The sequence below is a fragment of the Camelus ferus genome, chromosome 11 (assembly GCF_009834535.1).
Source record: "Camelus ferus isolate YT-003-E chromosome 11, BCGSAC_Cfer_1.0, whole genome shotgun sequence".
Taxonomy (NCBI): Eukaryota; Metazoa; Chordata; class Mammalia; order Artiodactyla; family Camelidae; genus Camelus; species Camelus ferus.
In genome coordinates this window covers 38489414-38516946 of record NC_045706.1, presented here as the reverse complement: position 1 = coordinate 38516946, position 27533 = coordinate 38489414, and the positions used below count along the sequence as shown (strand labels likewise).

General features: G+C 34.4%; 1 protein-coding gene across 1 annotated transcript in view; it reads left to right on the top strand.

Annotated features, from left to right (window-relative positions):
* Positions 1–27533, top strand: part of PCDH15 (protocadherin related 15) — a 1335438-nt gene that overhangs the window by 732713 nt on the left and 575192 nt on the right. The window contains exon 5 of the mRNA XM_032491427.1: positions 4968–5086. Coding sequence (XP_032347318.1) covers positions 4996–5086 — 91 coding nt within the window. The 5' untranslated portion in view covers positions 4968–4995. The remainder of the gene's footprint in view (positions 1–4967; positions 5087–27533) is intronic.

Genomic DNA, 27533 nt, shown 5'->3' with positions numbered 1-27533 from the left:
AATCCCACAGATATGTAGAACTTGGCTTCTAACATTTAATAGAGCTCACTCCTGGCAAACTAAGCTTTTTCCTGTTAAATATATTTCCCACAATTTCTTAGAAAATTATGTCTAAGACTAGCATTTAAATGATAGCTCAGAAAATACATATTAAATGCAAATCTTTTAAAATTGGAAATTAAAATTTAATACGCTCCTAATCTGGAATCATTACTAAAGTACTTTAAAATGATACATTAAACTGAAAATATGAAATATGGTGTTTGCTCAATAGCAGTCATTGTGAGGAAACTAAATTGATTTATTTCTTCAGTAGAAGCAGAGTGTCTGACACACAATAAATATATAGTAAATTCATGTATAAACACTAAAACGAATATCCAGTATATCCAGATAGCAGTAATGGACATAGGTTTTGAAATCTACTCCCTCTTTAAAATCAGACTTAGTCTCATTCTATTAAGCCAACTAGTATGACTAGACTATTATGACACATGTTTTGTACCTGTCATTGATTAAATTGCATATTAGCTTTTTCTAATAGGATACAATCTTTAAATGTAAAGTAAATAGGGTAACTATATTTGTCAGTAATTTGTTTCCTTGATGAAGAGTATCACTCAAAAGAAAACTGGTGTCCCTCCTCCCTTTATCTCGAGTTTTATGATTAAAACTACCATTTAAAAGGGATAAACCCTTACAAACGTGTTAAGGTACCAACTGAATTTTCCAAAGTTCCATCAAAGTTTGCAGAAGAAGGATGTCTAAACTTGGACTTCCCTTGTGTGTATCACTTTGTTTCAGGAAATATATTTTGAATTAAAACAGTTGTATTTAATAATTACAACTGTTGAGTATATATTTAAAATGTTCAAAACTGAAACGCAACACATTCTCTATAAACAGTTGCAATGTTGGCCAAATAAATTCTTATATAGATTTCTTCCCTTCCTCACTTTTGAAATTATTTTCACCAGCTTTGATTCCACCATATTGGGAGTGTATGTATACATACTGAGACCTAGAAAGAGAGAGATTATTTATATATATATTATGAATGCACACACACAAAGAGAGTGTACACAAGTAAACATACAATTTAAAGTGAACAGCAGTGAAGGTACACTCAGGCATCGTGGCGTATCAACAAACTGCAAGGTCCAGGGAAGATTAGACCAGCCTGGTTTGTCTGGGCCAGGCTGGAGAGGTGCCTTAGATCTCACGGTGCTCCATGAAAACACAGGTTATTTTGCTGCCCTCACCTAGAATTAGCCTCAGTCTGGCCATTTCTGTCCTTGAAACAGAATTCAGCTCATGACTGAAAAACATATAAATAGGTGATAACATCAATATTTATCTCTATGTATAGTAGAAATTTAAATAAAATATAAATATAGTTACATAGATTTTATGTGTAAAAATGTAATATAAATGTTATTATATATAAAACTAGATTTTATATTTTACATAAACATATTTATGTTTTTATAAAGATGTGTTATAAATATATTAATATGTGATATAAAATTCTCTATAAACATAAACATATTTATAGATATATTTTTAATATAAATTTAGATGTAAATTATAACAGGATAATATAAAGTGATCTGGAAAGAGGGAATATATCTGAAAGTCTCTGTGAAATTTTATTTTCTTGAAGTGCATATTACAAGGAGAAAAGAAAAGATGATTCATCAGGTCATGCTTATGAGTGATAACTATCCTCTGTGGTGATGAAAACATCCTGGACAGTTCGCACTGTGGTGAGGTAGAAGAAAGGTTTCCAATCAGTCAGTTAAGGAGTTCACATTTGTTGTGGCGAGATGCAGTGACTTTGGAAAGCCTTGTGTTATCAACTTGATAGTTGAGGCTGCTCTGAGAGTTTGCTTTATCCCAGCAAGTGAATAGTATATATTTCTTGCAAGGAGTACAGAGCAGTGACATGTTTTATGTTTATAGCACTATCTAGATGTTGTCAGAGACAGGAAAGTATCTGAGTTTGACTGAACAGACCGTGGAATGGCAGATGCATATGTGCAGCTCCCAGTTCACTGAGAGATTCCAGCTTGCTTCCTGACACAGCATGGGTACGGGATTTCTCATCACGATATTGGCAGTGGGCTGCACCTTTTGATATTTCAAAGAAATTAGTGTTTTTTTCACATAGCAGGCAGGGATAAGAGCCTAAAAAAGGTAGCTGACACTGTGAAAAACGTACCCAAGGGAAACTGCTGTAATGTCAGCCGTGGCTGCTTTTGCCATGTGTCACGACAACCACCCCAGACGCAGGGAGTTGGGAACAACATGTCAAAAGCAGACCTTTGACTATTGACAGCCTTTTGATTTATATTTGAAAGTGAAAGACCATGAAAGGCCTCATGTATTCTCCCTCCAACAGCTGAGCAGCCTTCTGTACTCGAGGCGGTAGATACAATCAAGGGTGCCTTCAGCTGGGGTTGTTGAAACAGTTACACTTTCCTTGTAAAATTCTTCTCCAGTTATATTATCAGAAAGCATTTGGCTGCTTCATATAGTCTTGCTTCATGTTCTGAAGATAAGATTTATGAAAGCAGAGATACAAGTAGGCTTTTTTCATTGATACTTTCCAACTGCCTAGAAGAGTGAGTGGTACCCCATAAAGCCTCTATAAATGCCTGTTGAATAAATGCTTTCTTTAGAACACTGAATGACAGAGAAATGAACATGGTAGCTTTTTTATGCAAATAACGTTCAATTCAAAATCAGTATATTGTGTCTTGAGTAATAGTAGCAAAATATTCTTAAGTCTATGGAAAGTATATAGTAAATTGCATGAAACTCAAACCACTTATATGTAATATTATAACATAATTGGGAAAACTGCTTTCTTCCCCATATTTTTGACAATATACTACAGTTGACCCTTGAACAGCATGGATTTGAATGACACAGGTTCAATTTTACGTGGCTTTTTTCAGTAAATACAGTACCTGTAATTTCATTTTACAAATCTTTAAGTGTGGGGGAAAGTTTGTGTTTGGTTAGGGAATCCAAATATGTGGGATCTAAATAACTGAAGTCTTGATTCCCTCCAAACTGTTTCAGCTTCCTGCTTTTGGGTGAGTCATTTGCCAATTCTTTTGTTTCTGAGGTGGAGATGATAATAATCAGATTTTTCAGTTTGGGGAAGGGGGATGGTCGGTGCCATCCACCCCCAAGTTGTTCAAGGGTCAACTGTGTTTCCAAATCACTATTGAAAAGTCATTTAATAAACTTATTAATAATTAACAAATATCAGAGTGTTGAATATGTCAATGAATTGTCTCCCCAAAAGCAAGTACAATGACCTTATTTGTAGATCAACTACATTCCTTTTTAGGACTGGTCATGTTCTCAGTGGCTAAAGCATAGCATTATTAGCCAGGGAGATCTGGAGGGACAATTTGTACTCTTAGAACAAGCCAGAGTTTGATATGGAATGTATAATAAAGGTACAGTGCCATGTTAGAGGTATTGTTTAAAGGCACCTATAAGAACTTTTCCTGCAATTCTAGACATTGTAAAACTAGTAATGAAAATGGATATTGCTTTGTTTGTTTTTTTCTAATATCTTTTAAGTGTTTTCTCTTTAGTTTTAAATTTTAAATGCTATTTTCTGTTTCTTAATGTGTCACATTTCTTTAAAAAAAATGAACAAAGAATTGAAGCTATTATTTGCATAAATCTTAATGGAACTATACTCCAGGTTTGGGAAGTAGGGGTGCAATATTTCTCCTTAGGGTACAGGGGAGAAATGCAAGAGCTATTCTGGGCCTCCATAGATCTTAAACCCTGAAACATGTATTCTCTTGGAAATTTTCTCATCCTTTCCTATAATGGAATGAGCAGAAGTTTCAGACTTACAAACCACACCACCTCTTCAGCCACTCATAAGTTTGTAACCTTGAACTAGTGAGCATGACCTTTCCTCCACAGAATGGAAGATAATCATACCTACCTTATAGGCTATGGGAAAGACAGATTGAGGAAATATATGTTTGAGCACTTTAAAGACTTCAGAGATGTGGAGCCAAAAATCTCACATTAAGCTTTATGGAGTGCTCTCTCTGAGGCACTCTTCTAAGCATGTATTTATAGCAATTTACCTCAAGATAAATTTGTGAGGTAGGTGCTGTTTTATCTCCATGTTAATAAGGAGGAAGGTGAGACAGAGATGCTCTTTAATTTGCCCAAATTCATAACTGAGAAGTTGAAGAACTTGAATTTAGAGGAAAGCCATATTCTCATCAATCACTCTTACAACTACTGGCATTAGTCAATTTTATTTTCTTCCTTTCCTGCAATAAACATGTATTTTTATATTCCCTTGATATTGAATAATAGGCTCTTTGAGCTATCTGTGCCTAGAAGTTAAAAAAGCAGAGACTGAGTGATTTACGAGGTTGGGGCGGGGTAGGGGGTGGAATGTATTAAGGGTCAGATAAAAAGCAGACTTTTTTTAAGATAAAGAAACACAAGAAGAACCTATTCCATTTTAAAATGTCTGTGATCCAGTTCACTGACATGAAATTTAAGGACTGTGAATTCCATAATTAAAAAAATTTTGAGCTTGCATTTTTAATATAATTTTTAAATCAATTATATATATCTACATATGCTATTGTGCAAATAAACTTTATAAAAACACACACACAAAAAGATGGATGACAGAAAATATATAGAAAAGCAGAATTCAAATATTCTCAATTTACTTGCTTACAAAGTGAATGACAGAAAACACGTCTTTCCTTAGAGATTACTTGTCTGCAAATTCCTGTAGATGTGTTCCAGTGCATGAAATAAGTATGGTACTTTGTTAATGGATAGTGTGGCACAGGTAATTAGCTATGAAGTCATTAAGGCTTTTCTGTGCTGTGACAGTTGTGTTTACCTGTAACAGATTAATGAACTTGTCAAATGTTTCTTTTTCCTCCTTATTATTTCAGATCAGCCTTGAGTGGAATTTGACAGAAGATGTTACAACAGTTTTATCTCTGGAAATGGTTGGCTTCAGGGATTATCCTTGGCTCTGTCTTCACAATAGGCTTGGGCCAGTATGATGATGGTAAGGATGCTTTTGGTCTGATCTTTAGAGTTAACTAGGATTTCTGTTATAGAAATGAATAATGCTAATTTGTAGCTCATTTTTAAAGGTTGGTGACTTGGTGAAATAACTTACCTAAGTTAAAATAATCTTACAAAAGTAATTTTTGATGCACTTTGTTTCTTAATAAGGATTGCAGTATGGTAGAAAACCCAGTGCAAAGCCTCAATTTGAACACTTACTTATTCTGACTACACAAATGCTTACAAATAAACATTAAATTCTATTTGCTAACCCTTGAACAAACACTAACAATGGCTCTGGATATAGCTTAAGCATATAAAAGATACCAAAATTTCCTATGAGAAAAGATCTCTGAAGGGGTCAAAAGTAGATGCCATAGGTGACTTTAGCATTCGCACTTTAATTGAGTGTTGCATTATTTCATCCCCCACTATTTTATTTGGAAAGAATGAAAAAAATGTAAAAGACTTCTTATTAGACTTTTTGAGTTACTTCTTAATAGTAAATCAGTCACTTTAGAAAGATGTCTTAGTCGTCAAGCTCCTGAGGGACCATTTAACATCCCATTTAACACTGTGTTACATCTGCAGTGGCCCAAATGTGCCTGTCTAAGATATTTCTATATTGGAGGAATCTATCTTTGAATGCTGTATAATGAGAGTGAGTATAGATACAAAACTTTCATAGAAGGAAAACTTGACAGATTTTCCCACCCTAGAATTTGGCTATTTAGGAAAACTGAGTTTTGTTCTTTTATTATTATTAATTTGTTTATTTGTTACTTTTTATTGTTTTTACTTGACATTCGTCTAGCATTCTGAACACATAGGCAACCAACCACCTCCTTACCCTTCTTGCCCTGTCACCTAGTTGCCCTGAGTGGCATCAAAGATTGTGAATTTTTGCGTGTGTTCTTTGCTTGGCTAAAGTGAATGATCTGAAGATAGAGGAATTAATTTGACTTTATCCCAAGCAGTGTTCAAATTCTGTATATATTAAGACATTCTCAGCCCTCCAAATTTAAAAAAAAATCATGCCTCTTTAGGGATTTGCAGAATAATTCACAATAGCAACTATTTTCATAAAGTCAACAGCCTAATCCTCTGAGAAGTTCTGCTAATTAGCACAGTGTTTACTTCAAGTGCCTCTGAATTTAATGCTCATGTCATTGCCATTTATGGGGATTGTGAATCTCCAGTCTAACAAATTTAAAAGTGTACTAATAAGTAAGTATGAAACTGCTACTTTGAAGCAAAAATAAGAATCAGTGAAACTTAAAAGAGCATAACTTTAAATTAAAATAATGCACTTTAAATTGTGCCCCAAGAATAGATGACAAATCAATGTGTTGACATTTATGTCATAAAGCATCCTATTTTTATTCATTTGTAGGGTTCACACTGAGAGAGAGGGATTCACTATCATTGATCACATTAGACTTTCACAAACTTTGTCCTTTTTCAGCACTGTAATTTAGGTTATCAGAGGAAATCACTTCTGGTTTAACCTGTAAGGATATGAATTAGTTTCCTTAAGAAGCTCATTATAGCTCTTGGTCTTTCCAAATGCTTGCATAGACAGCCTCCAAAATAAGATTATCAGGTCACTGTTGGCCATAGAGTAGTCTGCTCTCTGAAGCAGAGTGCAACCTCACACCTGCCCAGTTGTAGTTTACAGTAAGGTGCTCCCTCCCTGCTGGTGTGGAACACCTCCTCCCAGCCACAGTTAATAGCCTTCTCAGTTCTCTCCTCTGGGAGGTAAGTTATCAATGCTTAGGAAGACTGAAGGGATAGGGACTACTGTGGCAAAGAAATATTAATTTTGCATAGTGTTTTATAAAGATTTCTTAACTTCATATGCTTTTCAGCCTTCCTTTAGTACTTTCGTCCTCCAGCGCGGCCCCAGAGGTTCCCTTAGGGCTCACCCAGGTCATTACTTCTCTCTGGCCTCCCTGTAGTCTCCCTCTTTGACATGACTTTTCTTTCATTGTTCATGAAAATAATTTTCATAGTTACTATTTTTTAAAATCCATATAAAATTTGAGCCAATGCAATGCAGGAATGAAATCAGGAATAAGCAAAGCATGACTATAACAGTAACACTTAACTGGAATGTGTGATATCAGTTTATTGAACCAATTTTTATCCAAATGTTGGGGGATGTAGGTATGTGGTTATACTGAAGGAAGACAATGGTGATGATCATCATCATGATAGAAATACATGAATGAAAGGAAAAATAAAAACACTTCTATCATAGATAATCCACGTCTTGGATTAGCCCATTTGATAATTGATAGTTGATTTCCATACATAGTTAGGAGCATCAGACAGAAAAAAAAAGTGAAGGGAAAAAAATTCAAACTACCCTAATGCTATTAATTTAACAGTTTAGGTTTCTGTTATGTTAAAGAATAGAATTCTCCTGGACTTTCAATTAAGAACAGTCTCCTCTGTTTTTCTATGCATTTCCTTACTTAGGCATAAGGACTGGAAGGAAAAAAAAGTACTGTATAATCAATAAATATTTTTTTCCTGAAATAAAATATCCTAGTATTACCCAAATATGTGAAACTGCTTCTAAGAAAAGTATATTGCATAATTATTGTTTTAAGTATTTTATAACAAACTTTTCTTACTTGAGAACTTTAGCTAAGTTTTGAATCTTTGGTATTTCCCATTCAAATTGCTGGAGTAAGTCTTTAGATTCAGTAATAACATATGCAGATGGCCTATTCCATCATGAGATTTCATTTGATGACTACATATTTAAGGAAGTATTAATAACATGAGTGAGCCTGATAGTATCCTATTAAATTCTGAAAGTCAGAAAATTAGCAAACATAGTTGGTTCGCAGTGTATAGTATCTACTCCTTCTATCTTCTGGGACAAAAGATAGAAAAAGCATAGTCCTTTGTCTGACACATTATTCACAGAGGGGTAAGTAAACCAAGTTTTCTACAGGGTTTGTGTTTTTGTTCATTTTATCTTGATTTTGAGTTCATGAATGATTGATACAAGGGAGAGAAAGGAAAATCATATATGGGTGAGGGGTATTTTTCATTTTTTATTATTTCCTCTGCATTTTTAGATTGTCCCTATTGAATAGATGTTACTGCCATAATCAGATAGCAAAAGCATTTGTTAAAAAAAAAAAAAACAACTATATATCGTAACATCGTGACTAACTTGGAACTAAAGTGTTAGAGGAGTTTTAAAAAGATTGTGTGCTTATGTGTGTGTTGAAGAGGAGAGAGATTTCCTAAGTGTGTGAGGACCATGAAAGACAACATAAGTTTATTAAGGAAAGGATTCTCCTTGGCTTCTCAAGCATTTAGCCTGGAAGCCAAAAAGCTTTTGTCTTGCCCTTTAGCTATTATATAAATTAGCACAGATGTATGATGTGAACGGACCACTTACATAGAATTCAACCGGAACAATTATCTGAAGGGATCCTGCTTATAACCTCAAAAATGCACAATACTTCTTAAGTCTGTTTCCTTATAAGTAAAAACTCTCTGAAACAATATTACGCAGTTTAGTGCAGTATCTGACATATGGCCAATGATCACTAACAATTTTTTATCTTTATCATTATTATTGCTTCTCATTATTTATAAATAATTATTTTTATAAATTTACATGTCTTGATAAATGAGTCCTTTGTGCTCCAGTGCACTAAATAATCTTTCTTTATATCTCTCAAAATTTACTAAACACCTTGAAGACTTATCTTTGTTAAATTATAGTGTATTCTTAAAAGTATTAAAAACCATCCTCTTTCCTTGGATAGTTTACTGATTCATGTGAAACTTTTTTTTTAATTGAAGTACAGTTGCTGTACAATATTATATAAGTTACAGGTGTACAATATAGTAGTTAACAATTTTTAAAGGTTTACTCCATTTATAGTAGTTATAAAATATTGGCTATATTCCCCATTTTGTAGCCTATTTTATACCTAATAGTTTGTACGTTAATCTCCTACCCCTATACTGCCCCTCCTCACTTCCCTCTCTCCACTGGTAACCACTAGTTTGTTCTATGAGTCAGTTTTTTGTTATATTCAGTAGTTTGTTGTATTTTTAGACTCCATAATAAATGATATCATATAGTAGTTGTCTTTGACTTCTTTCACTTAGCATAATGCCCTCCAAATTCATCCATATTGCTGCAAATGGCAAAATTTCATTCTTTTTTATGGTTGAGTAGTATTCCATCGTGTGTGTGTGTATCACACTTTCTTTACTCATCATATGAAACTTTAAGTGAAATTTGAGGAACATTTTCAGATGTATTTTCATGCTTGTTAAGTAATTCACTAACTCATGAAAGGTCAGTAATAAGATAAACATATCAATTAAGGGTATAGCCATTTTGTAAGGTTTGCAACTAAAATCTTCTAAGGTCTGATACTAAAGCCTGTAAACATCACTTTTCTTAAGTGCATCCAGAGGTTGTAGAGTGCCACTGGTTTACAGTGATTAAACTTAGAAGAGAATGTTATACAAACTACAATGCTGACAATAGCATTATAAGGAAAACATAACTACCCAGTGAATTGAAACACTTGTTTTCAGGCAAGGTGTTTCCCTCTGTTAGGTACCTTAAGAAGAAATGGTTGTATGAACTTAACAACTCTGCAAGAAGAGTCGAATGGTCTTGGGGGTTCATGTTTCTGCACTCTTACAGCCTGACACATAGGGCACCGTTATAGGTATACCCCCGCCTCGCAGACAGCACTCTGTGGGAAACTCTGTCTCCCAGGATCATGCTGGAAGTGTTTTAAAAATTTCTTACTTTTGAGTTTGCTATTTCAAGACTTATCTTCCTCTTGTTAACATTCTCTTTCTCTGAACATAGTACAGTGCAATAGTTCCTTTTCAGTCATTTTCAGTTATAATTAAAGATGATTATTGGAGACTATAAGTAATTTCCAATGAACTTGACTGTCTCTGAAACTTCTCAATCACTCATTTAAATATGGTTTCTTAAGCAGCATATATCAAGAGAAATAGAGCAGTGTACATGCACACACACACAGTAGATAAATACACATTTTAGACAAAAAACCATATATAGTGTATATTGTTATGTAAATTTAAATCTTAGTATAATATAGGCATCTTTCCTTGTCTAACCACTTAGTTCCATCTTACAGACTGTACTTTTTTTATTCCAAGAGGTTAAATTCATGTTTTAAGAGCGACTTTGTTATTTTTCCTACAAGCTGACTTAAAATCCTGTGTTTGACTTATTTTTTCTGGAAGCTTTATGAGCTATTAGATTTATATACACTGTCTAGGTTATATTATTATAGGGCATTTAAAATAGTGTGACAGGAAAGAGCACCTTCAATGCTCGCTCCAGTAAAACTTTCCTAAATATTCTAAATTTCCTCTCCAGACGAAAGCTTGGCTGTGTCTCTTTTTTAGATAATATCCACACTTGCATTTCTTGTTTCCTCTTTTCTGAAGGTGAGTAATCTTGTGGATCCTGTACCCCCAAATGGATTTTGGTTTAGAGTACAGGCTTGAAAAAGCATATGTCTTTTCTTGTTTCAGCAACAATTTCTCAGCAGGCAAGTTCAGAAACATAAACTTTGTGACTTCTCTAGGCTCTGACCTTGTTCCTAGAAGAATTACCTGTGTAGCTTTTGTGTACTCTAGTAATAGGCTTTCTTAAAGCCCATCTGTGCATCCTGGAAGGCCAGAGAGCTAAAGAGTCTGATAAATAAATAAATAAATCTCTGATAAACAGAAGACCAATTATTATACGTAGAAGAATCTCTGTCAGCTAGCACACACCCTCATGCACACACACAAGCCCCCAAAAGGTTATTTCCAAGGTACCTTAGAGTAGCTAAGTACTGATGCTTCAAATACTCTCATTTGTCCTGTTGAGACAGAGAAAGAACTAAAAGGTCTAATTCAGGGTCCAAGTAATGCAATACAAGTAATGATAACTGGTGAGGTGGACGCTTCCCTCTCTGGTTCTGACAACCTAAAAAATGTGAACCTATTGAAAAGTAAAATGCTCACATCCGAATTGTGTGAAAAGGCAGAATTCATTTAATAAGTTCTTAATGGAAATTGGAATTGAGCAAAAATGTAATTATGATCTTGCCTGGCTCTGAGTCATCAGTGACTTACACACCTCACAATAGAGTGGCTTTTCCTAGTTGGACCTTTTCCTGTCAAATCTCTGTACTTGTTTCTGCCACTTCTTCACCAGTTCCTTAAGCTCTGCAATTTAGGTTTTCTCACATCTCTACTGAAACTGCACTGTCTAAGGCCTCCAGTGACTACTTTCTTGGACAAATCCTATAATTTTCTAGCATCTCAGCAAATAACATTATTGATCTACTTTTCTTGCAACTTTCTTTATCTCAGTGGTTCTTTGAACTAACTTTTTCTGATGGTCTGTATATCAGGCACCATCTTCCTGGTGAATATTCTACCTTTTTCTATTCTGTGACTTTGAAATTGCTCCCTGCCTCTTGTTTATATTTCCATAGGGAGTCAGATTCTATAATGAACCAGTCTGGGTATTTTCTGACAATTAAACAAGGTCCTCTCCTTGGTCATGCTCTGTTCTCTCTAACTTCTCTCTCACAGCGCTTTCATCTGACTGCATATCCATGTGCATGCTGTCACTTTTTCTCTGGTCCACATGTTCAATTCTCTATGGAACATTTATTTAGTTTGCATTTTATTGAATATCAACTCTAGGAAACATATTAGGGAATCAAAAATGAGGCAATCCCTTCATCCAGGTATAATAATGAGGTATATAGTCAATGCAAAGTGAGCTATTTAATAACAAAATTATGTAAAGTATATGTGTTTTGTGAAAAATACAAATGGAACACTTGCTAATGAATTTGGGGTGGAATAGAAAATGTTTGCAGGGTGAATTTTGAGTTTTCAAGTTAAAGAACTTAAAGATCCTACGGAAATTTCAGAAAAAAACTGAAGAATACTGAATTTGTATTCTGGTGTAATATGTATATAGATATCTCTGCATAGAACTGAGGATTGTGTATGCTATTTTATGACCTCATACAAGGAAGCTTAGATATTAAACTATCCAAAGGTAACAAAACAACATGTACTTGGTTGAGATGAGTATCCAAGCCTCATTTTTAAGCTCATCTTCTTGGAATTCCAGCTAATAGCATCTCTCTCTCTCTCTCTCTACCTCCCTCCACCCCATCCCCTACCATTTGTCTGTCTCTCTCTCTCTATCCCATTCTTAAAAGCTATTTCTTGACTACTTGTAGTTCTCAGTTTTTCTAATTAATTGTGTTTAATACCTTCTCATATACTATTAAGAACTGTTTCTATAATTTCACACACACCATTTCTACAAGGTCAGCAAGTTTATTGAAATCTTGAATCATATTGACGTACTTTATGTGTAAGCAGCCTCTCTTCCTAATGAGCACTAACGTGTATTTAGCATTTATTAACAAAACCCTCCATACAGACTATTTTGTCTTCACAAGAACTCCATGAAGTCCTTGTGATTATCATAATAATCACTTGCCATTTCACTATTACTGTGCCTCTTATATAATCAGGGAACGACAGGGGCACAGAAGGGTTAAGTTGCTTTCTGAGTGTGGTATTGATACCACTGTTCAGTGGCAAAGCCGAAACCAAGCCGTTATCTCAGGTGCACATAAGACAACTGCATGCTATGCCGTTATGGTATGAAAATCTTAACCTTGCAGATTTTATCCAGATTCTGCTTGTTCCTTGATACTAACTTACTCAGTATCCTTTGATGTTGTTGCTAATGACAGATTCATTCAAAGTTAAGTGAGGAGAAGGTGATCAAGTATTACACACATCTCGTTATAAGATGAGTAAGTTCTAGGGATCTAATGAACAACATGGTGACTATAGCTAATAATACTGTATTGTGTATCGTATACTTGAAATTTGCTGAGAGAGTAGATCTCGAGTGTTCACACCACAATTTAATAATAACAACAACAACAACAATAACTATGTGAGGTGATTACCACTAGATCTATCCCATAGTACTGCATCATTTTCGAAAAGTCTTTGAAGAAAACATACTAAATCTATCCTTCCTTCAGGTGTGTTTTCTGTCCGTCTTTTTCTGATTATTAGCTGCTGTTTTGGGCATTTTGTTTGTAATGTTGGTGGATCACACTGCAGCAATTGTTTCTGACGTCAGCGGCTCAATTCACGATACCAATCTTCCCTGCTCTTGTAGGATCCTATCCTGCGCCTCAGGGCTGCTCAGTTAGACTGCTCAGTGCTGACTGTTCAGCTACTCTGGGTTTATTAGGTGTCGTTATTGAACAGTTGGAATACTGATGAGAGCAGCTCAGGTTTACACTTAGATAATGTGTGAAAAGGACCATACTAACTCAGCCATCAATATTTTATGTGGTTATATCCAGAACTGGTCTGTTGGATACACAGAATGCAATTCTGATGGTATCCATCTAGGGGATATTACCTTAAAGCAATATGAATATTATTATGCTGGTTATTTTTATTCATTCAGGTATAGCAAGCATATGTGACATCTATTACACATAAACTTTCTAATTATTATAGCTAACATTTATTGAGGCATTTCAATGTGCCAAACAGCTTCATAATACACTTTCTTTTACTCACATTGTATATTTATATATAATATACATGATAAATGTATCATTACATTTCAGCTACACAAGCTTAGCTTTATACAGATATTTTTAAGTGACTACTAGATGTCAAGCCTTATTCTATATGTTTCAAGTATAGCAAATAATAAAATAGACAAAAAATTATCATCTTGTGGGGTTTGCTTTATGTCTGAGGGAGACAGAAAATAATCCAAATCACTGAGAAAATTATGTAGTGTGCTAGCAGGTGAAAGGAACTGTCAAGATATAAAGCAGGAACAACGGATATTTAGGGGAATACAACTTTAAATAGGATAATGTGGGAAGATCTTACTGAGAAGTACCCCTTTAGCAAAGCTTTGAAGAGGATGGTGGGAAAGACATGTAGATTTTAGAAGAAGAGCACTGAAGACAGAGGGAACGATGAATGAAAGGGACTGAGATGAGGATGTGCCTGATGTGTGTGAAGAACACAACTGCAAGCATGCTGTGCTGGGTGAAATGTTGAGCAGAATGAGGGAGTGGGGAAAGAGATGAGATGGGGGTTAGGGGAAGCAGACTGGGTAAGGCCTTATAGGCCATTGTAATGACATTGTCTTTTTCTCTGAGTGAGAAGGAAAACCACTGGAGTGTTCCAAGCAAAGGAGTAAAATGATTTCACATTGGTTTTAACAACATTGCTTTGATTCTTATGTTCAGAATCATCAGTTAAGGCCCAGGTGACCAATGAGAAATTTATTAACACTATTTCAGGCAGAAAATAAAGATAGCTTAGACCAGGTCTTCATGACAGAATGACAAAAATGGTTGACTATGGATGTATTTGAAGGTATAACCAATGGAGTTTGCTGGTGTGTTGGATATAGAGAAGACAAGAAAGATAGTTTTTAAGGTTTGATATCAGCATATTTGGTCTAACCATTAGGAAAGACTGGATGACCAACCTCATCAAAGTAATAAATTTATCTAGAACTGAGCCATAAAAACATTGATCATACAGTCCAAGAAGATGAGGAGGAATAAAAATGAATACTGATACATAGACAGTTAATGAGTGGAAGACTAGAAGAGAGTAGTATACTAAAAATCAAAGGAATAAGGCATCTAAAAGAGAAAGTGATCATCTGTGTCAAGTCTGATCAAGTAAGACAAAGTGTGAGAACTGAATATCGAATTAGCTGTGTGGTGCTCCTTTATGACATTAACTGGAACAGTTTGATGCAATACTGAGTGTGAAAGTTTGGAGTGGTTTTAAGACAGAACAAAGGAAGAAGAAATGCACTGAGTTTGAAGATAAAAAGTTTTTTTTTCCTTTCTTAATTTTTATTTTTCTTTATCTTTTCAATAGGGTTAGCAGTAGTAATAGGGGAATAGGAGCAAGGTTGAAGAACACATACCCCACCTCGGGTCCTAGTGATTTAAACACATAATAAAATAACTACCACCCCTGAGAGGCCCTGAGAGAGCTACAGAAAAACAGCATCTTCTGAGAAGAACCAGATTTCTAGTAGAACAAGAAGAAAGGGATGTTCAGCAAAGTATATGTTACCTTATTTAATCTAATTTTTACTAAACCTTCATGAGATAAATGCTATTATTACTATTTTCCAGATGAGGAAAATCAGACTTTAAAGACATCAAGCTATCTTGCTTAAGGCCACACAGCTTCTACATCTGAGCCGTGATCCTCAGACAGCCTGGCTCAAGCTGCCATACTCTTAACCACTATGCTTTATAGCTTAGTACAGAGTGCTCCAGGACTTACAAAAGTACAATAATATGGACCCTCATCCATGGAACCTTAGGAGAATGATGAAAGCTGTGTTCAACTTCTACTATAGTCCCATTTAGTCAGTATCTACTTACTAGCATTTACCATATGTCAGTTTTGTGCTAAATTTGGGGGTTGCAAATATAAATAAGGTGCATTTCTTGAGCTCATGAATGTTACTGCTTAGTTCATATGAAACATCAGCAAAAGGGAGTACAAGTATAAACTGATATATACTGGATGTAGATTGTAAGGGGCTGGAGTTGAAAAGATGGCATTTATGCTGCCTGCCTAGAAGGGTGTTAAAAGTCTATATCACTTGTAGTTATTAGAAGAAAGATTTATAGAATGAGATAGTTTTTAGTTGCTTGGAAAATGAATGAGGAGCCACAGTAGATTCAAGCCTGATATATACAAATTCATATGTGCAGTCAACACAAATAGGGAACATGAGAGGATTAATAGATGATAAAGCATTGGTAGTGCGTGGATACGAAAGATTATCTGTGGCATAGTAGTTAAAGCATGAGCTTGGAATCAGACCTTGTTCCAACCCTGGCCAAATCAATATATGATTTTTGATAAGTTCTATAATCTCTCTAATGCTTAGATCTCTATCTGTTAAACAAGGATAATAGCAACTCTGATTTGATTTCTGTTACGATTAACCGATGGTATGCATGCTGTCTAGCATATAGGGAATGATAAAAATATGTTTTTGGTATGTTACAATAATTATTACTATTTTCAAAGAAAAGACAGACAATGTTACATCATCATTAATCAGTATTGCTTCAGATTTCCTTCATCTGAAAACATTTACAGAAACACAACCCCCCCACAATCACACAGTGTATATTAAATTGATGACTTCTCAGAACAATCACTATACTTTCTGTATGTCTTTCTGTGTACTATAATTCTTTGTATGATTTTTCTGTCCAACTATCATGTGAATTTTTCAGCTGCATTTATTAAGGTGTCTGGCAGAGAAAAGAAACTTTGGTATCTATACCTTTTCCATTTTTTTCTCTTATTTTCTCTTCCTCCAACTTTTTCTCAATTTATGTTAGTTTCATCTTTTAAAAAGAAGTCCTTTAGTTCCCTCTTATTTCTCTATCTTTCATCCACTTATATGTGGATGCTTCTCTTAACACTTTATTCTTCTCATTCTTTTAATGTTTCACCCAACCCTGTCTTCCATGCTAATTTTTCTCTCTCCCGTTTTTTTTTTTAATTAACTTTTTCTGTCTCTCTGTCTCTCAGTGCTTGCTCAACTTTTATCTTTCTGCCTTACTTTAGCTAATTTAAATTCTAGAATGCAAAATGAGCATTTTAAGACTCCAGTCACTTCATATTTCTACCTGCTGGGTCTGCTTTAAAAAAGTAATCTTAACTGGACTTTTAGCCTCCCTAGTTACAAAAAGGAATTAGGATAAAATTTTAGAAAAAAGGAAAAGAAATTCCCAGAGTATGTTCTCATTCTCATAATATAAAAATTCCCAGAAGGCCCACACACATACATTAAAACCTCTAGTATTTCTTTCTGTTATCAGCTGAGGAGCATTTCAAAGGCAACGCCACCCAATTTCCTTCTCAATGATAGTGAACTTTGAAAATAATTTCAATTTATTCTCTAAATTTCTGAGACTTAAATTCAAACTAGGACCTTTGTCAAATAGCATTTATTAAATATCTATTCCATGGGAGTCCACTTAAATATACAAAGTGAGATGTATCTTCAGAAAAAAAAAAACCAACTAGAAGAAATATTGTCCAGTGAACTATTGACACTGGACCCAAGTCAGTGTATGCAGTGTGTGTTTATCTCTGAGTGCTCCCTACATCCATTCAATCCAATAGCAGCAGTGTCCTTCCCCTGCCACTTTAAATGTATTTTTTGAGAATAAATCCCCAAAAGTGTGACAGTTGAAGACAATCATGATGTGTTTCAGCTTGTTGCATAATACTAATTGCTTCATTCCAGATTATGAACAAAAAAGCACATAGGCTAATTTACATATTAGGAACAGTAAGACAATCAGCTTCTATTTACTGAAAAGTGCAACGTCCATGCTAATCTTAAAAGTTAGACTGTGCAATATCCTTGCAAAGGAGCTCTGTAATTCTGGATTTTCTACTAGCCCTACCTCATTACTGGAGAATATTAATTGAAGTAACAACTGGCCAATGATGGAATTGCTAATAAGAATAACCTGAAACTTAAGAGAAAGCGCTCTGAAAAACAGAAGAGATTCAACCACGTCCCTCAAGACAGGGAAGTGTCAATTATTTCCCTGTTGACCTTGAACAAACATATTGTGATATGAAATGCTGCAATTTAAGATTGCTGATGTGTTTTGCCAGAGTACTCAAATAACAGATGACTTTTTAAAGAAAAATCAGTGATTAAAATATGAAACACATATTCAATAAGCTTTTAAAACAACTGAATCTTATTCAGAATTGTATGTTTATGTGATTATTACACCCAAATTTCAAATGGAAAATTCTTGGATCTATACCAAATTGTAAAGACATATTGCTGTAACAGAGAACACAAGTATGTATTTTAAAAATCATAAATGTGACACACTTTCTTTAATTAAAGGTGTATAGGAGCAAGTAAATTTCAAAAGTATGTACAAAGACGATATTCTAACCTCAGAGACTCTCAAAATAGACTCTCTTCTCATAATGCTCGTAAGTTTCACAACACATGTGCTTGAATGTATTAGCAAATTATACTAATCAATTGGATTCTATTGTGGAATTTCATTATATACAACTAGAAAAAAGAAAAGAAATACATTTCAGAAGTGCCAGTGAGGGTATTTTCTTTTCTTAACTACTTGGTGAACATCCTTTCAGATTTGAGGTTTGAAATCACTTTGAACAGATTTAATATAAAAAGTTATTTGAAGAGATGCTTCTAAAATAAATGAAAAAAAATGTCAGAATAGGTTTATCAAACTTTATCACCAATCCTCCTTCACATTGGAAGGTTACAACAGATGTTTACAAGGAATAAACTTGGGTCAAAGTCACTTTAGTAAAGACTGAAACTTTTATATAAAATGCACTTTGGGGATTTATTGTCAAATATACACTTTTGTATTTTTATTTTCAATGGATTTTGCTTTAAAATGTAAGGAAATAAGGACAATATAAAATGAGCTGCCACCTCTAAACTGACCCATTATGATTATTTTGGTTTATAACATAATCATAATTGCTTCAGTCAGTTAGAAAAACTGATTTTTCTATAAATCACCACATCTCTGCTAATAAATTCTTATAGAATCCTATAATGGCTCTCTGGCAGTGCAACTATAATATATCTGACATACTTATTGCTTTTGTCACTGTTCATTTAATTATTGATTTACTCAGTACACTTTTAGAGAGGGTCATGATTCTATGCTAGGTACTATGAAAAATGTTGGGGCAAGGAATTTAAGAAATAGATGAAATCTCTGTGATCTGAAATGATCAGATCACATGGTGTAATCAAGAGTCTGAATGAAGGCCAGTGTAAATCAAGTGCTAATAAGAAACACAGGAAGTGTGTATGGGCCAAAGTTTGTTGGCCAATTGTAATAATTTTAGTCTCATTTAAAAGTGAAACCATTGGAATTTTAAAAGTAGGAGCAAGAGTAGGGGAAAAGGTGTGACAACATGATCCCATTTATTCTAAAACAGATTACTAGCTACAGTGAGAAGAATGGGTTTGTCTGAGGACTGATGGAGAACAGTAGCTGTATAGGCAAGATAAATGCCTGTGGCATAGTCCAAGCAAGAGATGATGGTGCTTTAAATTATGAGTGTGTGGGAGGTGGCTGGGGAATAAAACTAGATATACAGTGGAGAGATTTTTTTTAAAGGAAATTACACACACATATACATACACACAAACACATATATGTATGATTTAGTTGGAAACCATCAGGGACTAGAGAAAAGGGGAGGCAAAGGTGGGGATAAGTAGTTACAGAGTAAGACCATTACCTGAGACAGACCATTATCCTAAAGGACTGCGATTTTAGGGGAGATCATGAATTTAGTTGTGGACAGACTAAGTTTGAAATAGCGAGTAGTCAATTCAGAAAGATGTGGGATTTTTGCAACAATAATAGTAAATAATCCTCAGTGTTTTGCCCTGAGTTTCTAAAAGATCAGTAAGATAGAAAATTGTACATTTTTACATTTATTCTGATCTATTTTTTTCTTGAAAGAAAAATTACGTTTAATTATGATTACTCTGGATACTTAATGTTGTATACAAGTAAATGAATTGCATTTCTTTGTACGACAGATTTCAATTATATATTGAATAATTAAAAATAATTTTTTCTGCAGGAAAGAAAAGGCATTAATATTTTATGTTTAGTTAACTTGTTAAAAATAATACTTCAAAGCCAAAATGGAACAGAAATAAAGGAATGCCAATCTAGTGTTCTAGAATGGAGAATTTTTCTCTAAGAAATCTAGTTTCCAGGCCTTTTTTCCCTTTCAATACTATAAAATGAATAAATTTAAACTCTGCTTCAAGAATTACCCCTTAACTTTTAAACTTCTGACCAAATAAGATTCTGAGAATCTAAGGCCAAAGAATAGGTATTCCTCCTCATACATTCTTCTTCTGAGGTCATGTTTGTCTGAATCTCTATGCATCACATTATGAATTATGGAAATTGAAAATAATTTTACTGTTTGTGGTGACTATATTATACCATACAACAAAATTGAATTTATTCATAAACATATATATGCAAACTTCTGAAAAAAATTTAAGGAAAATGATCATGTACTATTTTCCTCACCCATTAATTCTATGTGAAAATATCAAATACAGCTATTAAATTTGGAAGATTAAGAGTAATATTTGAGAATTTTTGACTTTCTCAAGGGACATCTGAGATAAAGGGGCAGTAGGAAGGTGCAAATATGAGGAATAGAAGCTAGGTCCTATCCTAATATATTTATCTGTCCCATTTTTCCTTTTTGTTCATTGTTCCTATCTAGATAAAAATTTGCCTAAGAACTTTTGGATTTTAAATACTATTAAATGATTCAGCTGAGTGTAACCAAATATACTCTAAATACCTCATCACCTTGGTGAGATTGCTGAGGGTGACTTCTTCCCCCTTATTCCAAATTTGAATTTTGAAAGAATAATCTTGATTATAAATCTGTAAATTATTTGGTAGACCATGTCCTTTTCTTAATTCATTCATTAGATTATAATCAAAAGGTAAAGGTATAATGCAAAGAGTTCCTCCCTGAAATTGGTACCCCAGCCCAGTCTCACAAATATATGTCTAAAACATAAGTTCATAAGAAGCCCCCTCCAGATTTTTTTTTTATGAGAGACTCTGAACCAACAGAATTTAAGTAGCTATTTTTGTACTGTGCAAATTACAAAATGTGACAAAATGGAGGAATGGAGTAGTCTCTCTATCTCCATAAAGAATATAGAGTGACTGCAGCATTTTAAGCACTTTGTAAATAAAGCATTGCTTTGGTCCTTGAGGAGTTTGCAAATTTGGAAGCACTGAAAGAGAGAAACTTGACATGGGTATCAGTGACACAGTAATTCCTGACAAGTGTAGGACTGTGATGCAACCTTCAAGCAATTTTGAGAACAGATGATCAGTAAGTGAGATCAGTTAGATAAGATTTTGTCAAAAGGATATCCTTGGAATGACAGGGTTAAAATTTGAGAGGGCATAAACTCAGGTATTCTACCAACAAGTTGGATGACCTTGAGAAACTTACTTCCCCTATCTGGGACAGTTTCCTCATCTGTTACATAAAGAGAATTTAAATTAATTATTTAATAAGAGGCTCCTGTACTAATTAGTCATGTAAACCTGGGTGTTGCCCACATACCAGGTCCTTATCGGCTTCAGACATTCAAAAGTGTAATATACTCTGTGCTGTCCATGGTGCTGAATAGAACAAGCTATGTCCTGAAATTTGATAGTTTTAATACCATATTTTTCACTCATGACACATCAGATCATTTATTATGCACCTTGAAATAAACATAATAATAGCTCCCCCCAAATTCCCACATCCTAGTTCACAGAACCTATGACCATATTACATCACATGTCAAAGGACAATTAAGATTTCAGATAAAGTTATTAGCTCACAACTGACTTTAAGATACAGAGATTATTCTGGAATATCCAGTTTATCTAGGGTCCTCAAAAATGGAAACCTAAATCATATTAATTCAGAGTCAGAAGGAAACGTGACTATGCAAGAAGTGAGTGTTATGTGCTGTGAGAAGGACTCTTCTGCTGTTACTTACTTTAAAGGTAGAGGAAGGGTCATGAGCCAAGGAAAGTGGGCAGCTTCTAGAAGCCAGAAAAGACAAGAAAATGGATTCTCCCTTAGACCTCAGTAAAAGAACACAGCCTTGTCCACACCTGGATTTAAGGCCAATAAAACTTGTGTCTTACAGAACTGTAAGATAATAAATATGTTTTAAGCCACATATTTTTTTGGCTACAACAGCCATAGAAAACTAACACATCCCTTAAAGATTTTACAGCATAGTTAGGGACATAGAAATGAAAACTCATAAAGCTGTCAAAGTGACATTCACAGAATATTAAGAGAATGCAGAATAGCTAACTAAATCATTCTGGAGTCAGCCACATTAAATTATTTTTGTTGTTGTTGTTGTTTTAAGAATGATTCTAAGTTGAGTCTTGAATAGGAGTAGGATAGGCAGAGGCATATATGACAGAGGGAAAAAAATCAGGTCAAACAATGGAAATAGCATATTCAATGACATTAAGTTTTGAAATACTTCTCTATACTTGGAAGAGTCACAGCTTACTGCAGTCCTCTTTACTCGTTTCATTATCAGTGTGTCTCAACATAGCCATGGTTTTTCTTCACATGATTGTGGATGAAACCACCAAAAACTTGACCCTGCTTCCTAGTATTAGAAAACAGTAGGACTATAACATTTGGGGACTTAAAGTTTCTTATTATCGAGTTATACAATTTAAGTCTTTAAAAATATTACATTGTATGACTTAGGCCTCTTTGTATCTTTCTATCATTCCAGTTATTCTAAAAGTTGAATAGTGATGCTAGGCTTTGACCTGACACCCTTACCTAGGTCCATCTTTCAGTTTTGCTCTTTTCCCCCTTCTTTCTGTTTTGTACATTTCAGAGCCCTAATCTAAAATATTAAAGTTCACTGTATTTTTTCTTTCTTTCTTTCTTTCTTTCTTTTTTTACCACCTGGGACTTCTTGAAAATATATGTATTTAAGATATCTTCATGATTTGCCAATAGTATTCATGACACAAATTTCAAATCCAGGTGGAAAATGTGATAGATCCAAATTAACTGCAGTGTAGTTAACCATGTGCAGAAAAGAGACCAGAGACTGCTGCCCTTGGAAAGATCTGCTTACAAGGATGACCCTTATCTGGGATCTGAGATAGTAATTACCTCTAGTGGTGAAGAAGTAGGAGAATGAGGACTAGAGAGGTGTGTGCAGATACAGAGTAATTGGTATTATTGTAGTTATTGGATTAGGCAAATTCATAGCCTTCATTGCATTATATAAATAAAAACCCCATTAAGAAAGCACCATTCACTTGCTAATGATGATAGGGTGTAATCTGTTTATGATTAGTCCAATAAAGTACCTTTAAGATCCAATTTAAAATGTTAATAATGGGGGGAAAGGGGCTTTGGAAACAGATTAGTATTTAATTCTTAGAACTACTGGATTAATGACTTTATGTCAATTAACTTTATCTCTTTGAGCTTCAGTTTCCTTATTTCACAAGTGTTAGTGATAACTCTCCCAAAATCTATTTTTCAGAGAGGTCAGTCATTAGATCTCTTAACAAATATTTCTGGTTCCTTTCCTTATAGGTACAATACGGGATTGCAGTTCTGTGGGGGGTTTGTTGTTTTTTTAAGTGATGCACAACCATGATATTTGTGATTAAAAGTGAGGTTATGCAGGTCACCTCTAAATGAAACCTTCAAAAGCCAGTATATAATTCACTGCATTTTCTTCCCTCTTCTGAGTGTGTCATTATTCACCACTGTCAAACTGCTTTCCTGAATGAATATGATAAAGGAACCATTTGGACATGGAGAATGAACAAGAATATATACATTTTGTTGTCTTAAGCCACCTTCATTTTTTTGTTAAAACAACATATCTTTTCCAATCCTAACCAATAAAAGTTTTATTAAATGAGATATAATAATGTGGAGCACACAGCACAATGCTTAACATACTATATGTGATTTCAAGTAGTAGTACTTCTATTAACATGAATTCCTCTTATGTAACAGAGCCCTGAAAGAATATCACATAGAATGGGTAAATTTTGATGAGTGAAAGTTTAGAAAATTTCCCAGTTAATATGGATGTATATATTACAAAATGATAAATTGAGAAGCATTAAATATAAACTTTTGTCACCATTTTTTTGCCTAGAACTGTTTCCTGTTACTTGAATTGGTAAAGCAAAGCCCAGCCAAATAAGTATATATTTTACACAAATTTCTTAAATAATTGTTTTCATTCCAGCTTTGCCTTGCCTGTAAATCAGGACAGCAAGTCCCAAAATGATTTATTTATCCATAAGATCCTTTTTATACATTTCAAAAACAAGTACAACTAAGCAGTTTATTGTTTAGGCATATTTATATATGTATTTGATTGATTTCAGCAAGCAATAGGTAATCATAAAATTCTGATGCATGATTACATCTGGACAGGAGTGAGTTCAATGGTGAGTTCATGACCGGAAATCTCTATCTGCTTAAAGAGGCCACATATACTTAGGAATCCACTTTTTTTTTTTTTTTTTAATGTCTATTTTGGGCTTGTTTTCCAAAGTAGTGATGCCAGATATTGTGTTATTTTAGGAGTGCAGGGAAGAATGAACTACGGTTTGATAATTATGAAGAAGCCTAATCACGTGGCTTTTCTATTCACTGAAGTTCAAATGTTTGTTTTAGTATATTCACAGCTAAAGCAGTTGAAAGTTGTCATATATGCTGAAGCATCTTTCAAATTAACTGTCTTAATTACCAAAGTTAAAAACAGATGTGTATTTTCTCCTTAGTCCCTTTTCTTGTTATTTCAATTTCCATTCTCTTGATCCTCTCTTAAGAAATTTTAGAGAGCTCCAACTCATACACTAAGAGCATAGCCACCTCTTATATTAACAAATAAGTAATTCCACATTTTTCAAATCATAATGTATATTTTTTGATAAAATGCTATAAATTCAGGGACTTATATAACCTTCAAGAATTAAAATTAGTAAAATATACACTACTTTCCATAACAAAATGGAACTGCTGTTGACATCAGTGGTGGAACATTTTGAGGTTTTCATTGTTTTAAAATGCTTTATTTTCCCCCTTTTTTATTGAAATATAGTTGATGTTTTAAACTTGTTTTTATTTGCTATTTGGCAAATCATATAAACAGCATTCCTAAGTACAGAAAACAGTGTCTGGGTCCCATAGCTTCACTGATAAAAAGTTCCACTCTCTTGAAATGCAGTAATTTTTGTCCTTGTTAAGATCAAAGATTGCTTCTGACAAGTGTTTGAGAGTGAGGCACCCTCCTGAGTTAAACTTAGTCGTTCGGCTGTGGACATGTGAAAGGACAGTGAAAGTATAGAAGGGATCTGTAAATGTGAGGAATGGCTCTCAGAGCAGGAGGCAGATGTATAGCTGGTGTGTGGATGTCTTGAAATATTAGAGGGTGCATGGATATGGACCATCCTGTTTATACATTTTTGTAAACTCCATGTGCCTAAACTCTTTTCATCATTTAGATTCAGTTTTTTGATCTACATGTCTATTGTTCGGAGAGATCTCTGCAGTATGTTCATTAGCTTTGGGTTAGAGACAACATTGATTTATATGTTATTCTTATTTTCTAAAACCTTATAGATCACACTCAGAGACTCTCATTTCCCTCACTGGGTCAGTATTTATGTGGGAATGAGAGTTTATATTGTTTCATTTCAGTCTTTTGCCTTTTGCATCTATCTTCCCATAAACACTTTTCTCTAGAGTCAAGTAGTTCTTGACTGTAAGTTGCCCTGTTTTCTCCAGTCTCCTCCTTGGATTTAGACATGCTTGTCCAAGGCACTACTTTCCTTCTCTCCCTGATTTAGAGAAATAATGTGGTAAACCACCAGCCTTCTTTGCTCTTTTATGTCACTGTTGCCTATTTTGTGTAAAACAACCTCATCGAACTTCAGGATCATGCAAATTTTGTTCCTGAATGATTACAGGAACTCCTAAAAAGAATTAGAATTTTAGAGGGAAATGAGTTCAAGTTCTATCTAGAATGCAGTTATCCTTTGGCTTTTCACAAAAGAATACACCTAAAATCTAAGGCATTTAGATGAGAATATCCAGTGAATGCCGTTTCACTCCTAACTTGGCTTTCTGATCTTCAGATTTATGCATGTTCCCTTCTTCAGATAACTCAGTTTTTTTGTTTGTTTTGTTTTGTTTTTTAGTTATCTAACCTCTTTTACAGGAAGTTATCTCATTTACTGGGACCTTCTTCAATCTCTATACTTCATGATGCTGTTAGACCAAAACAAATTTGGAGTCAGAACTCAGGCTTCAGTCTGCTAACCAGAGATACTCATAGAGCTGTACTTTTTCTTTTCTACAACTGAGAATATACTTTTCATTCCCTGCTTCCTGTACCCATTAGTGAGGGTACAGGCTGCCTAGTGCCTATCCTAATTGACCTATGAAGCATACACACCTCCCCCAAAAACTATATTAATACTTTCCATAGAACTTATCAACCAAATCCTTTAGATGCAGGATCCAGGTCTGACTTAAGAGTCTATGGCATATTTTTGGATTTGGAAATTTCACTCTTTCCAGTAATAAACCAGTGTCTGTTCTCCTTTTGATCCAGTTTTGGGGTAGCCCCTTAAATGCTTGTCTGAGAAAGCTCAACTCTGCTAAAAGGATTTACTATTTGTTCCAGCCAAAACCTGACTGAAGGCCCCTGACCTACCTCTTCTCAGAACATATACTTTAAAAAAATACGCATAAATCCTTTTCTGTCCCTTTGAGATACATCTTCTACAACCTAGGAATATCTTTCTTAAGTACCTGAAAGCCATCCCTTTGAAACTGAATTATCAAGAAAGACAGAACCTCAGTCTCCTAGGCTCTGCTGGAGGGTAGGATCTGGACTTTGGTAAGTGCCAGTTAACAGACACAGGTGGCCTAGACACAGTGGCCACCTCTTTAAAGTCCTTTGGTATTTTAACCTACTTCAGCATTTGAAAAGCCTCTTGCCTTTTGTTTCAGCAGAGCTGAGCCCAGTTCATCCTGAAGTCTTTCTCTCATACTGCAGTAGTCCGCATCACATCTGCCTTGTACTTTTTAACATGTCTAGCTTTGTCTCCTTTGATATGTATAATGTCTGTAATTTGTCATCAGATAACAAATGCAAGGTCACCAGTGGATTTATGTGTTGTAATATTTTTAATACTTATCCTTTTAACATATCAAGTAAACTCGAGACAAATGGTTCTAAATCTTCTCAACATATTTCCATTTCCTCATTTGCTCCTTTACTATAAAGCCCAAGTTTGAAAGGTGGCATATACCAAATTACATTCAGAGAATTATAATTAATTTATTTACCCTGTTCCTGTCTTAAGTAGCCACATACCTGTCCAGAGAAACAGTATTATAAAATCAATTAACATATTCCAGAAAAAAAGGCCTTAATACCTTACAGCTCTTTATATTCTAAACATTTTAATTTTAATGTTCATTGGGCTTTTAAAATATTTCTAAATGCTTAAACATGCACCCAACTTTTTCTTTTTGCAATCACTGTAATAGATCCTGATAAATTAATTTTCAAGTTACTTAATTTCATGAGATACTACCTTGTACAGTCAATGTGTAACATGATGTGAATGTGAAAATGTAGATTGTTTCTAAATTTCTCACGTTTATGACAG